General features: G+C 47.0%; 2 protein-coding genes across 1 annotated transcript; one reads left to right on the top strand and one right to left on the bottom strand.

Moving 5' to 3' along the window:
- Positions 1-14,906, bottom strand: part of Erich1 (glutamate-rich 1) — a gene marked incomplete at its 5' end in the record, with an annotated part of 52,793,804 nt that overhangs the window by 10,592,111 nt on the left and 42,186,787 nt on the right.
- Positions 1,561-13,162, top strand: Plpbp (pyridoxal phosphate binding protein). Its single transcript, NM_001107320.1, is given in 8 exon segments — positions 1,561-1,904; positions 4,197-4,304; positions 4,383-4,418; positions 4,941-5,016; positions 8,832-8,966; positions 11,108-11,250; positions 12,058-12,156; positions 12,925-13,162. Coding segments are annotated over 8 exon segments (828 nt in total). The 5' UTR covers positions 1,561-1,805; the 3' UTR covers positions 13,057-13,162.

The following is a 14,906-nucleotide window of genomic DNA, read 5'->3' as shown; positions in this document are numbered from 1 at the left end:
ATGGCTCCCCCTCCCCCAGCAACCACAACTGTTCCACACTCCTCAGAGATTGGCAGGGCCTCATGAGCTCCTCCCTCATTCATGGTGGAATGCTGATGCCCCAGTCGTGTCCAGGTGGCCATGTTGCCGTTGGTACTGGCCACAAGAGCCTTGCCATACCCAGAAGATGGAAGCATTTCACACCACCCCCTCCCTGTCCTCCGGCTCTTACTCCCCCTACCCCACATCCCCCTCTTCCAAGATGCTCTTTGAACCTCGAAGGAGGTACTACAGATGCTCTTGTTAGGGTTCAATAGTCACTTAATTTGAACACTTTGACCAGTTGTGACTCTGTTAATCATTACCCATTATAAGAAAAACAGCTTCTTTAAAACCAAGGCTGGTCAGCACTAATCTATGGGTATAAATATTTAGAAGGCAATTTGATGACTTGTCCATTTAGCAAAGCAGAAGTAGTAGGTGTGTGGGTGTGTGTGTGTGTGTGTGTGTGTGTGTGAAAGAGACAGGGATGGGGTGCGCTACCCTAAATCTATGTAGTATTTATAGGTCTCATTTTTTTATGTGTACATACATATCTATGTATACATCCCTGTGCATGCACACATGCTCAAGTGCCCTGGCATTCACGTGGAGATCAGAGGACAATCTGTAAGAGTCTGCTCCCTCCTCCTTCCATGAGTTTCAAGGACCCAACTCAGATTATCAGACTTAATCACAAGCACTTCTGACCCCTGAACTATCTTATCATCTTCACTGTTTTGAAACAGCACGTCTCTTCAATTTCATGTGCATCCCATCCTTCATGAATCCTTTTAACTTGAGCCACGTGTTCCTTGCTGCTGACTAGTTCTTTCCAACTGCAGTGGTAACAGCAGCAATGTATCAAAAGGCATTTTCCTTCAGTATCATTACTCCTAAAGTCTAGGATGCAGAGAGAGCACTTACTGTGCTTACGAAGGTTCAGAACCCAGCACCCACACATACACTCATCACCTCCAGGGGGTCTTATGCCCTCCTCTGACCTCTGTGGGCAGTTCACACACAGACATTCAGGAAACGCCCACACAACATAAAAATATAAAAATCTTTAAAAAGTGGGGGCTGGAGATGGATCAGTGGTTAAGTACACCTGTTGCTCTTGCAAAGGACCAGGATTCTCTCCCCAGCATACACATGATGGCTCACAACCATCTCTAACTCCAAGTCCAGGAGATCCAGGCCACGGCACCACAGACACGATGGTGCACATAAATCCATGAGGACAAAACAAGTCAACACACATAAAATGAAAACAAATATTTTCTCAAATAGCCGGGTGGTGGTGGCATACGTCTTTAGTCCCAGTACTTGGGAGTTCCACCCTGGTCTACAGAGTGAGTTCCAGGACAGCCAGGGCTACACACAGAAACCCTGTCTCGGTTAAAAAATAAATAAATAAACAAACAAAAAAACGAATGATGAATGAATGAATAAATGAGGGGAGGAGAGAGAGAGGGGAAGGGGAGAGGGGAGGAAAGAGGTAAGGAAAGGAAAGAAAAGCGGAGAGGAAAGAAACGGAAGAATGAAAGTTACTTTAATATCTCGGTTTATAGATAATCCCGGCCCGCCCACCTCCCTAACTCGCTGGGCACTAGTGCTTTCAGACTTGGTAACCTCTGCCCTCCCCAAGATGGCGCCCGCCTGGGCCGCCAACCTCTGTTGAGGGAGGTGGCTTGGTGCTGAGCGGTGATTGGACCATTCAGGAAGGGGGCGGGACCGGAAGGTGGTCTCCTTAGGTCTCGGGTCTTCTGGGCATCCTCTAGGGAATGTTGAGAGGTGGCAGCATGACAGCGGAGCTGGGAGTCGGGTTGGCGCTGCGGGCCGTGAACGAGCGCGTCCAGCAGAGCGTGGCGCGGCGGCCGCGGGTGAGGACCGGCGGTAGGGGACTGGGGCGGGCTGAGAAGGGGGACACCTGCGTGGGTCCAGGTGTCACGGTGACGCAGAAGGGGCTCGGCGATCTGGCCTTGAGGATCAGGACTTCCTGGAGGGTAGCTTGGTTGGAGAAAGGTGCTCACTCGTGTCCATGTGTCTCGCCATGCGTCATTGCCCGTCACCACGGTACTAGAGACCTCGGAGGGCCATGTCCACCCGCGATCACGTGCGTTGCGGCGGCGGGGAGCTGTGGTCTAGGTGCGAGTGGACTTGACAAGATTTTACCTCCACAGAGCAGGAGGGTGCTGTCATGTGCACAGTCACAAGCATTTGTTGTTTTGGTATGGTTGTTTTGTTCCCTATTGGACTTCTTATATAGACCGAAGCCAGTATCTGCTTTTCTCCATGCAAATTAAGCTACATTTTGTGAAACGAGACAGAAAAAAAGCAAAGACCTTTCCTTAATATTTATGGTCTCAGATTTCAAAATGATGCCTGAAAACCGAAGGCCGAATTACATAGCCTTCTCTTAACTGAGGCCTGGGACATTACCTGTTAACTAGGGGGTTGGGGATTTAGCTCAGTGGTAGCGCGCTTGCCTAGCAAGCACAAGGCAAGCTGGGTTCAGTCCCCAGCTCCGGGGGGGGGGGGGGGGGGGGGAGCCTTTGGGTTCCTCATAGCTGAAGAAAATGAGGTCAAGCCTGGGGAGTTCCTACCTCCTTCCTGGTCCCAGTGCTCTGTTTCTTCAAAGAAAAATCCCGGGATTTCCCTAATGCAGCCCACTCCCAATTTGTCTCTGGAAGCCCCAGTTCATCAACGTGATACTAGGACTTAGACACAGTTCATGAGACAGTGATGACCCAGTCCCTCAGAAGGAAGCAACAGGAAACCTTGTGGTAATTCTCCAAGTCCTTGAGAATACTGTGGTTCTATGAAAGTCTCAGACACCGTGGGTTACATGAAGACAGATACGTGGGGATTTGGCTGCGGCTGAAAGCAGGGAAACCCCGGCATTTTATGTAACGGATGTGGAGAGACTTTGGATGAATCTAATCCTGAATACAGAATTGTTTGTGTCTCATTGTCAGTTCTGCTATCTGTTGGTTGAATCATAGACTGAACGATGCACTGCGTGTCCTTATCTCAATTGCTCCTCTTCCAAGGTGAATGGAAGCGTTATTAGTAATTACATCAGGACCAAAATGAGTTTCTAAACTGTTCAGAAGCCAGAAGTGACCTTCCTGCTGAACAGGATGTTACCTTCCCTTTGTGAAGTAATTGATGGTTGGGATTTTGTTTTACATTTGTTTGTATTGGTTTGGTTTTTTTTGAGGGGGTGGGGGGTTGGGGTGGGGTTAGGTGCTAGGGATACAACTCAGAACCTCACAAATGCTAAGCAGACCTTGTGCCACTGTTACTGTTCCCTCAACCCAATAAACTGACTTGTGTGTGTGTGTGTGTGTGTATTTGCATGTATGTACAAATGCATGTGTGTTTGTGTTATATGCATGTATGTACAAGTGCATGTTTGTGTGCACACGATATACTCATACATGTGCAAGTGTACGGGCCATGAATGCACGTGTGGAAGCCAGAGGTTAATGTCAGGCATCTTTCTCTTATCACCCTCCACTTCGTGTTTTGACACCCTGATCCTGGAGCTAGATAGCCAATACGCCCCAAGGAGCCACCTGCCCCCTCTCCCTGCCCCCAGCGCTGGGATGACAGACAAGGGGTACCAAACTTATTATATAGATTATATAAATTATACACTAAGGCCCTCATGCTTACATGGCTACCATTTTTTCACCGAGCCATCTTTGCTGCCACAAACCTCCAGCGCTGGTTTACGTGAGAATTGTCTGGAACACTAAAGAGGAAATTGGCAGGTAGGGTTGGAGCTCCCTAGAGGAACACTTGTCTAGTGTCCCCAAACCCCAGAGCTCTATATCCAGTGCCACAAAAAACAAAGGAAAGGGGAAAATGGATCTTATCATTGCCAAGATGAGATCTGTGCTGATCTATTTTTATAAGGTGTGTCATTTTGTCATTGTTTGTTTGTTTGTTTGTTTGTTTGTTTTGTGAGACAAGGTCTCTGTGTAGCCCTGGATGTCCTGGAACTCATTTTGTAGACTATGCTGGCCTCGAACTCAGAGATCTGCCTGTCTTTGCCTCTCAACTGCTGGGATTAAAGATGTTTGCTACCACCACCTGGCTCTACAATGTGTGTATTTTCGGGACAAAATGCCACACATTCACTCATGTGGCCTGCTCTTTCTTTGCAGGGTCTCCCAGCCATCCAACCCCGGCTAGTAGCGGTCAGCAAAACAAAACCTACAGAGATGGTGATTGAGGCCTACGGTCATGGCCAGCGCACTTTTGGAGAGAACTATGTAAGATTCCTCTTACAAAGAACCTTTGGGAGAGCTGTGACTACTGGGCTTCTAACTCATTCTGTTCTTGCTCCTTAGGTTCAGGAACTACTAGAAAAAGCATCAAACCCTACGGTACGTAGACATAAGAAGTGTTGATTTCGTATAGAAGTCTTAGCTCTTAGCTGAGACCTACACCTGTGTTGATGGTAGGATTTTAGAACAGAAAGCTGGGCTCGGAATAAAAACGTCCATATTTCTATTGCACCCTAAATAATTCTGGGCTAGCTCTTCTGTCGCTGTTCAGACATGATGTTCTCTTGTGTGGCAGTTAGTGAATAGTGATTTTAGGAGAACCTTGGAGATTTGAAAGCATAAACCAAAGGGTTCGGGGATGCGGCTCAGTGGTAGAGGGCCTTGAAAACATAAATCACTTCTGTCTGTAATGGACCATTTCTGAAAAATTCAGTGAGTTGATGGGAACGAGGAAGGGAAACAGCGATAGGCTTAGATGACTCCGAGTTTCGTGTCTCAGAGGAAGACTGGCTGAAGGGAGGGCGGCAGCTCATCACTCCCAGGAGAGCACAGGCATGAAGGGCATTGAGCCCACAGAGCCTCCATAAAAGCTCTATGAAATGGTTCCCTTTTTCTCTTCAGCTTCTGTCGTCATGTCCTGAGATCAAGTGGCACTTCATTGGTCATTTGCAGAAACAAAACGTCAACAAGTTGATGGGTAAGACAAGACTCTCACTCTGAAGGCAGGCCTTCTCTGTGGCTGTGTGACATACACCGCCTTCTGAGTAAGCAGCTCGGAGAGCAGCCCCAGCCCACCATTTGTGTCACAGAATTTCTTCAGTGAAGCATAGTCAAATACTAAGAATGAGGTGCAAGGGCTGGAGGGTGTGGCTCAGCAGCAGAGTGCTTGCCTAACATTTACAAGGCCCTAGGTCAGTCCCCAGCACCATAAAAAATAATTACTAATTACAGAAAGATTTAACCTTGTGACTCGAGGACCTCAAGTAAACCATACTTAGTTCTGTCAAGGTATCAAAATTTAAAAAACCTCCTGGGGTTTTTTTGGTGGGGAGAAAGGGATAGAGAAAGGCAAATTGTGTGTATAGCGATCAGAGCGACATAGAGGAGTTGGGTCTTGCTTTCCATTATGTGGGTCCCAGAGATTGAACTCGACTGTCAGGTGTGGTGGCAGGCACCTTTACTCACTGAACCATCTTGCCTCCCCTGGTATGTATTTTCCTTAACAGCTTTGTCAGGGTAAACTTGAAAAAAGCATATCCAACTACAATAAAGTACACAGACTGAAAGTATCTGATTGGACCAGTGTTGACAGAGGATTACAGCTTCGAACTGGTCCAATAATTAAAATAGCAGCCCCCTCCCCCACAGGCTCCTTCCTGTCATTTGCTCAAGCGCTGCTCCTGGTCTGTGCTGCTGCTGTCATTTCCACAGTTCAGGAAAGGTCTTCCTTCTTTTCATCCTGATCCAGCGTTGACCTTTATCACGGCGTACGACCCTTCCATCTCCTATTCAGTAGTTTCCACTGTACTAACACGTCACCATGTTTCCATTCGCACTGAAGGACTTTAGGTTACTGCTAGCTTGGGGAATTACAACTAAGCTGCTATCCAGACGTGATAGCACAAGCCAGAATTCCCAGCACCCGGGATTAATAAATCAATGTAATAAAAAATAAACAAAATTCAGACCATTCTTTTTTCACACTCTCTCCTCTCCACTCCAGTTACTTCCTTTACTGTTTCGGAGCTCTCTGCTTGTTTGTCTACATTTCTTCTCTGGGCACAGTGACATATGACACTAAGCCCAGCACTCTGGAGACAATGGCAGACAGATCTAATAAGTTAAGAAGACAGAGCTACATAGACCCTGTCTCAATAAAATTAAAATAAAGGGGCTGGAGAGATGGCTCTGAGGTTAAGAGCACTTTCTGCTCTTCCAGAAGACCTGGGTTTAGCTACCCAGCATGCACATGTCAGCCCACAACTCTTTCTAACTGGAGCTTCAGGCATCCAGCAGCATCTTGGGCCTCCTTAGGCACCAGGCACAAACGTGGTGCACAGACCTATAGGTAAAACATCCACTAGCGTAGACTTAAATTAAACTTTTGTAAATAAAATTAAAAAAAGAAAACTTTAAGTAAAAATTCCTCCTATGGTTCATCTTGAGTTTTATTTGTTGAGACATGATCTAGCTATAGGGATAGGATGGCCTTGAGCTCACCATGCTCCTGTCCTGGCCCCCTAAATGCTTGGTAGGCACATGCCACCATAATCAGCTTAAATTTTTTTAATTAATTGTTTAGATATAATAGCCACAGAGTATGAAGTTTAAACATGTAATATATGTCTTGACCCCAATGCTCAAGAAGTTTCACAGTTTGGATCTTCAATTTTTATACTATAAATTCTAAGACCACCACAAAAATAATACCACAAGGAGATATGGCTAATGAATGCATAAAATGATGTAGTCATTACTGAATTAGTCCCACAGGCAGGGAAACAGTAAACTAAGGCTCGAGAAATTAAACAGCTTGCCCAAGATTAAGCACTAAAAGGAATCAAGGCTACACCTGTCAGGAGAATTCTCCCCACTGCTACCCCAGAGCCCCTGATCATGGCATGTGTTTGGAATGGGGTCCTTGTCTGCTTTTTGTTGCTGTGATCAAGACAATGAACAAAAGCAACTTAGGAGGAAAGGGTTTATTTGGCTTATACCTCCATATCACTGTCCATCACTGAGAAGCCAAGGCAGGGATCCAGAGGCAGGAACTGAAGCAAATGCCATGGAGAAACGTTGCTTACTGGCTTGCTCCCCATGGCTTACTCAGCCTGCTCTCCTATACAGCCCAGATCACCTGCTCAGGGATGGCACCACTCACCGTGCGCCGTGCCTCCCTACAGCATCATTAATCAAATGGCACAGATTCTTGCTTATAGGCCAGTCTTATGAAGGCATTTTCTCGGTCGAAGTTTGCACTTCTCACATGACCCTGGCCTGTGTCAAGTTAACAAAAACAACAAAACAAACAAAACCGACCAGCACAACTGGCTTTGCCATCATAAAGAATGTTGTTAGCTAATGCCTAATGTTAGCACTCAGAGTTTGTCATACGATTTGAGTTTAGGGAGGGGGATATTTGTTTCTGCTAGACTTTTGAGTCTCGTTAAATACATGGAAGAAATGACTTACTGTCCTTATTATCTTTTCCTCAGTTCTGGGTCGGTTTCAGTCAACTTCTCATTATACCTCATCCTGTGAATAGTTGCTTTTACGTTGATGGTTTGGTTTATCATTGTTTTTCTGAGACACAATCTGATCAACTCATGCTGACCTGGAATTCACTATATAACCTAGGCTGGCCTAGAACTTGTGGTGATCCTCCTGCCTCAGCCTCCTGAATTCTGGAACTGCAGGCATGACCACTAGCACACCCAGCAACATGTATTTCACACATAAATTTGTCTTACTCAGTTCTGGCTATTTTTACATCCCTACAAATACTTCTGCAACATCGTTTACATTTTATTGGAACAATTTCATCCTTTTAGGGTTTTGGGGTTTTGTTTGGTTGGTTTGTTGTGACAGGATTTCTCTGTGGTCCCTGGAACTCTTGGCAGACCAGCCTGACCTCGGACTCAGAGATTTGCCCCTGCCCCTGCCCCTGCCCCTGCCCCTGCCCCTGCCCCTGCCCCTGCCTCCCAGTGCTGGGATTAAAGGTGTGTGCCACCACTTTAGGGCTTGTTCCTACTACCAGTTGGTGTATAATCAGGTCAGAGCTGAGTTTAGAATTAATTATTTACACTACCAAGGCATAGCCTTCCTGTACTTGTGTCTCCATCCCAACAAGGCTCTGGGCTCAGTCTTCACCATGGAAGAGGAAAAAAGGAAAAAAAGCAAGGGTGGGAGACAGGGAAGTAGTTAGCTGACTGCCTGGAAGATTCCTGTGCTCGGCACAGTAAGCTGGTAGGGTTGTGCCATGGTCCTTTATCTGTGCCAAGAGTCATAGTTCATCTTCACTGAAGGCAGCTTTGATGACCTCACTGACTGAGCATCCGGTGGGAGCTATTCTGGTGTCCCTGTCGAATAAAGAGACCCATCCCAGAAAGTGTAAGAACATGGTATCTCTCCAGGCTAGCTCTTGGCTTCTGGATAGCCTCTGTCCTTTGTCACTTGACCTGTTTCACTCAGTTTGAACTGAGACATAATTAGATCGGGCCTGCTATTCAGAACCTCAACTACCAACTTTCTGAATCATCTCCCTACTCATGCAGCCTGATTGTGGTGTCTTATGTCTCCCTTATCTATCTTTGCTGGTGGGATGGGGCTTGTCTGCCTTTGAGCTTCATGTCTAGCAAGCTCTCGTGCACGTCTTCTTGGCCAGTCATGAGATTTAACTGTGCTTTTCTTTTCCTGGAGTACTTCCTCCTCGACCAGATCAAAGGTTTGCTGCGTGTCTCCTCTGGCAGCAGGGAAAATGAAGGCTACTCCCTTCCCACTTTCTCTTTTCAGCCGTCCCCAACCTCTCTATGCTGGAAACTATAGACTCCGTGAAGTTGGCAGACAAGGTGAACAGTTCCTGGCAGAAGAAAGGTTCTCCTGAACGACTGAAGGTGATGGTGCAGATTAACACCAGTGGAGAGGACAGTAAGTGACTAGGCCTGACCGTGATGTTTGCTCTCCTAGATGGCCGAGACTCAGGTAGAGTGTGAGTGTAAGCATCTGAGGATATTGGGGGGAGAAGCTCTAGCCTTCTGATGAGCTGCTTTGTCAGGATTTACCAGTGTGGTGATCCAATATAATTCTTTTGTTTTTATGTCTGTGAGAACACTGTAGCTGTCCTCAGACACTCACCAGAAGAGGGCATCGGATCCCACTACAGATGGTTGTGAGCCACCATGTGGTTGCTAGGAATTGAACTCAGGACCTCTGGAAGAGCAGTCAGTGCTCTTAACCGCTGAGCCATCTCTCCAGCCCAATATAATTCTTTAATATATCCCAGCTTGTTAGGTATTAATTTTGAAGAATTATAACTTTGAAGTTCTGGAACTTATAACTGGAAATTCCCTCCTGGAGGAGATTGAGAATTACATGTGGGATACTTCTTAGGTCTCAGGAAAATTACGCAGTGCTTCATTGGGCAAGAATAGAAGGAGTTGCTGCTGAACAATGAGTGAGTGTCTCACGGGGCCTGGCCTAGCAGTGTGGCCGTGAACTACAGAGGAGCCTGGCTCTGACATCAGACAGACGTCTGCTTGAGCGCCACCACTCTCCAGCATTGGAACTTTCAGTCAGTTACCTAACCTCTCTGTACCTGAGTTTCCTTCTGTGGCAGTGGCGTCGAGGGAGTGGCCATTGTTAGAAGGGTGTGATGAGGCTTCTGCACAGTGATATGGAACCCTGGACTTCTCCTTTGCTCGATTTTTGTTAAGAGTGAATGCCAGGCATTTGCTTACAACCATCTTCCTGGCGCTCACATGTAGCAGATCTTGGCTTGAAGGAGCTCAGTGTAGACATCTGTTTTCCAGATGTGCCCTGAAGTCAGGTTGCCTGGGCTCAAATCTCAGGTGCACAGTTCTAGTCCATAGCCTTAGGAAAAGACTGCTCCCGCCTGTCTTAATTTCCTCTGAAGACTGATGTGGGTAAGAACACTTAGAGTTGCTGTATGAAGTGAGAAGTCGTAGGGCTGGCACAGGGGTCAGCAGATTAACAGTTACTATTACTTTGCATGTTCCGTGACTGGCTACACGCATGTAACTGCAGAGCTCCAGCGTGTCTTTACTGCATTTCCTGACAAGGAGCTGTGATTGGCCTTAATTAATAGCAGGAAAGTTCCTCCCTGATCCCCTTCATAAACGGGGGCAAAGGCAAAGCAATATTAATAGTCCTTAAAATACATAACAAATCACTTGCTGTTGTTCCTCCAACCGTCCTTAACTAGTAAGTAAACTCTGCAATTATACAATCCCACTTTATTATGTGCATATGACTTAAGTTTGCAGCTCTATTAATAAATGGACAAAACCATAAAAATGTCAAGTTTAGAAAAAGGTTCTGAGATTCATCTAGGACTTTGGCGGTGTGACCCTCCCTAGCGTCCCAAGACATATTCATTCCTTTTCTATTTCTAAACACCATGACCAAGGCAACTGACAGAAGGAAAGGTCTGTGCAATTTATGGTTCTGGAGGATAGGGGCCCATGGTGGGGGAGCGTGGCAGCCTCATCAGAAGCTCAGGCCTCACATCTCGAACCGCACTCATGGAGCAGAGGAGGACTGAACGACACAGGACTTTGAAACGTCACAGCCGGCACCCATGATGTACTCCCAGCAAGGCAGCATCTCCTAGGCATATCCCAACAGTGCCAGACACTGGGGACCAAGCATTCAAACATAGGAGCCTGTGGGGGGCACTCTCATTCAAACCAACACACATTTTTCTTCTGTTTTGGCTTCCCTAGCCATTCCCAGCTAAAATCCTGTGGGGTGTGTCTTAGGGGTAGCACCCTGTGTACACAGAACCATGGCTTCCGTCTCTGGCACTAAAAATAATACAGTAGACTCCTGATGTGGGGTAAAGAGAAGTAATCTGGAGAAACAGAACCTGTGTGGAAGAGGGTCCGGCATGAAGGCCCTCACATACACAGTCACTCGTTAGGGTCAGGGAAAGTCACTTCGCAGGCTTTCAGCTGACAGCCACGTCTGTGGTAAGGAAGGGATGAAAATGGAGCCTTCTTCTGGCTAGTTAAGATGTGTTGGTGTACACATTTCTGTTTCTTTTTATGAAGGTAAACACGGCCTTCTGCCCTCAGAGACCGTAGCCGTCGTGGAACACATAAAGGCCAGTTGTCCCAACCTGGAGTTCGTGGGTCTCATGACCATAGGAAGCTTTGGGCATGATCTAAGTCAAGGACCAAACCCAGACTTCCAGGTACTGGGGATGGTTGGGGCGATGCTCTTATGCCAAGGAAGGCATCATGGGACTTCGGGTCAGCCCACACACAGTAGGCTGTGTCTAGCATCGGCATGGCCCAGGCTTGATCCCAGCACTGGTGGGGTGCAGGGCCAGCTGTGTGGTACGTCAGCCACCTCTCAGAACACAGCCTGTCAGGCTCGATGCTACTCCGCCTCTTCCGGACTGTTCTCATAAGGAAAAGACAGAATAGGCTCCCAGACACCCACACACCTTCCTTAACCCAGTGTTCACTTGGCTAATACAATTCTAGAGCATCCTTTTTCTTCCTTTCTAGTGACTGGTATCTTTACTGTTGTTGGCTTTCTTTGTTTTTAGGATGTTGTTGGATTTTTTTTTTCCCACTGCTTAGGATAGAACTCAGGGTCTGGAGTATTCTGCCACTGAGCCACACCCCCGGCCCTGCTAATTTTCTTGAAAGTTGAAGATGTAACTAAAACTTATAGCAACTTCTGGTAATCATTATACAGAATCATAAGAATCATGAGAAATAGAGTCAGCAGACACATTTTGGTTTAGTAGTGTTCGTTTTGGTGGGTTTTGTTTTTCTCCTGTTTTGTTTGGTTTGACTTAGTTCGGCTTGGTTTGCTTGTTTTAGAGACAGCTTCTCTTCCCCGTGTATCCCAGGCTGGCCTTGAACTCAGGATTCTCCTGCTCGTCCCAGGTATTACAGGGAGCAGCACTACTGTGCCCAGCAGAGCTGGTCACCTTTTGTCGTCATTGGAAACAACAAGAATAAAACGGTAACGCTTGTGTTTTGCACAGAGGTTGCTGTCCCTGCGGCAGGAGCTGTGTGAGAAGCTGGGCCTTCCCGTGGAGCAGGTGGAACTTAGCATGGGCATGTCAGTGGACTTCCAGCACGCTGTAAGTGTCCCTGCCGACGCCTCGCCCAGAGGCAACTGACATCCCCCTCCCCACACTGCTTTATCCTGATTTTGATTTTAAAGGCATTTCAAACATGAGTCCTAGGGCATCGGCTATGGGACAATAAGCACAAACTGAAATAAAGTACGGTGTTAGCAACTCACATACATGAATTTCCACGGTAGGGAAGAATCACCAGGTGCCGTGACGCCCTCCTATACCCAGCCCTGGAAACAGTCCAGAGGGCTGCTATTGAGTTTCAAGTCAGCCTGCTCTACACATGTTCGTACAGGCCAAGGCCACATAGTAAAAGCCTGCCTTGAAATAATAATAACCGTTCTAAAAAAAAAATCAAAGTATAAAATTGCACTTTTGGAATATCATATATATTAAAACCATGTAAAAATTCTAAAAATGGAGCTTATTTTATATCAGTTAGCTACAGGGTTTTTCCATTTGGCCAGTCACAAGCCTTTGGTCAAGAGCTAAAGGGCAGCTTTTTGTTATACTGCGCTGTCCCCCGCACCTACATTCCTACCATCCCGTGGCCCTGTATCTCTAAATGCAGTTGAACTCCCCAAGCACCGTGTAAGCTGAGGTCACTGCCTTTCTCTTGAAGACTGCCAGAAAGTAGCCCTACTCTGGTCAGGGACACCAGAGCACCCGCCATCCTCAGCTGCAGCTTGGTCGTTCCTTATGCAGCCCCTGGGTGGCTGGAAACAGACTCAAAAGCGTCTGACACTCTCCTCGCTTGCTTCCTTCCCACAGATTGAAGTAGGATCTACAAACATCCGTGTAGGAAGCACTATTTTTGGAGAGCGGGATTACTCAAAGAAACCTGCCCCAGACAAGACTACGATAGACCTGACAGCCTCAGTGCCACTGGTGCAAGGACAGTGAAGCCAGGACAGCTCAGAAGCTCAGCCACACACAGCCTAGTTCATTCTGGTGTTCCGCATGTCCCCAGTCACACTCTTCCGTGGCCTATAGAGCGCGCTGAGGATTACACGTGTTGATGGGAACCACCTGTGCTTAGCTTCTGCCGTAGCAAGCTCGGTTCAAGCAGTGGCTGAGGCTTGGATTTGAAGAGTTTCGAGACTTCAGAACCGACACCAGATTAGTAGCTGGGACCTGAGTTTGATTGAACACTGCCCAGGGATACCCAACCCTGTGATTGCCTGAGCCTGGGTTCTTGTGTGTTGTGATGTCTGTAATCGAGAAAATCAGAGGGATTCCCATTGGGCATTTAATAGAACACCCTGCTGTTCCTACAAGTCCCCACTACTCTAGAATGAGGTGGTTTCTGTTCCCAGTTTCCATCCTGGCCAGTAGATGTCTCCAGTGGCACTGACCTGCAATTCCAGGGTAACTTGTTAATAGCACTTGGGCCTTTCTTGCTGAAAAGGCAGGACTTGGAGGTCCACTAAGGACCACAGTGGTGGAAAGTGGGCGGCAGGATTTCTTCCCCACCATAACTCTTTCCTGGTTCCTAGCAAAGACTGCCCCACTGGGAGACAAAAGCTTCCAGTTCTAGCCCAAGGTTTCAACAAGGCCTCACTTGCTTTTCCTCTTCTGGGGCTGTGTCCCAGGCATATTTACAGCTACCCCAGTACACACTGTATCTACAAGCCAGAATGTTGCGGGCCCTGGTTGTTCACGATGCCGTAAGAGCTTCAGAAGTGAGGAAACAGCTGGGCCCAGGAGCACTTGTCCATAACTCCGGCATCCGCGGGGTGCAGGCAAGAAGATCAGGAGTTCAAGGATAGACAAAGGCTAACTGAGCTATCTAAAAATAATAATAAGCCAGAAAGCACAATTCTGCAGTAATCCCCACAGAGCTCCAGTGCTTATATCCTGACAGCTTTTTCTCTTGTTTACTCCAGCCCTCATTCTTCATTTAACAAACAACTTCAGGACGCGCTGCTGCTGGATTTAATTTCCAAACCTAAGCCACTGTGATTCTTGTTCTGTTTCCATCAAAGCTAGCGTGGTATTTCAGCTTGTTAAATACAAATGTGAGCTTGAATTATACCATCTGTGCCAACTATAAAGCCATTAAAGGTTTATTTTTATGATCTGGTGTGATGAGTGAATTGACATGGGGGGCATTGGAGCCGACAGGAAGCGTCTCGTCTGGTATCGTGCCTGGCTCTGGAGAGGCCCATCCTTACGTCAACGACGCACCAAAGCCACACCATATATAACAAGAATGGTTCTGAACTTCGTGAGTGAGAAAATGTCTTCATAGAGCTTCGTGACATGCCTGTAAACACACTACACAGAAGGTGGCAAGTTCGAGACCAGCCAGGGCTACATAGCCAGTATCATGCCAACCGGCTTGTATATTGAGACCCTGTCTCAAAAAAATGAAGTATTTGGCTAGTTGGGAATTGGGAAGGTTCTATGAAACTTTTGATTGCCTCTAGATGGCGACATTGGCTGGCCCGAGGAGCAGGCAAATGCTAACACTGGCTAATCTGAAAAGTACACATATTTGGCTCCTCTGTCAGCAGTTTATCCTAGTAGGGCCTATCCAGTCTTTCTCTCTTTATGAGTAGAAGTGGAGGGCAGGGAAGACATGTTCGCCCTGGTGACACATGGGCTAGCAGCCTCGGGTGCTTTTGCCAATGTTACTTCTGTGCTGACTTGATTAAGGGATCTGAGGGCAACTCTGGAAGCGTTGGAAAAAGTGAAATGGCTAAGCAATAAAAGATCTCCCTGGCTTGGGCCTGGGGATTAAGAAAGCAGCA

Source organism: Rattus norvegicus, chromosome 16 (genome assembly GCF_021556685.1).
Source record: "Rattus norvegicus strain SHRSP/BbbUtx chromosome 16, alternate assembly SHRSP_T2T, whole genome shotgun sequence".
Classification (NCBI taxonomy): domain Eukaryota; kingdom Metazoa; phylum Chordata; class Mammalia; order Rodentia; family Muridae; genus Rattus; species Rattus norvegicus.
The sequence above is the reverse complement of the archived record's forward strand: the minus strand, read 5'-3'. Positions and strand labels throughout refer to the sequence as shown.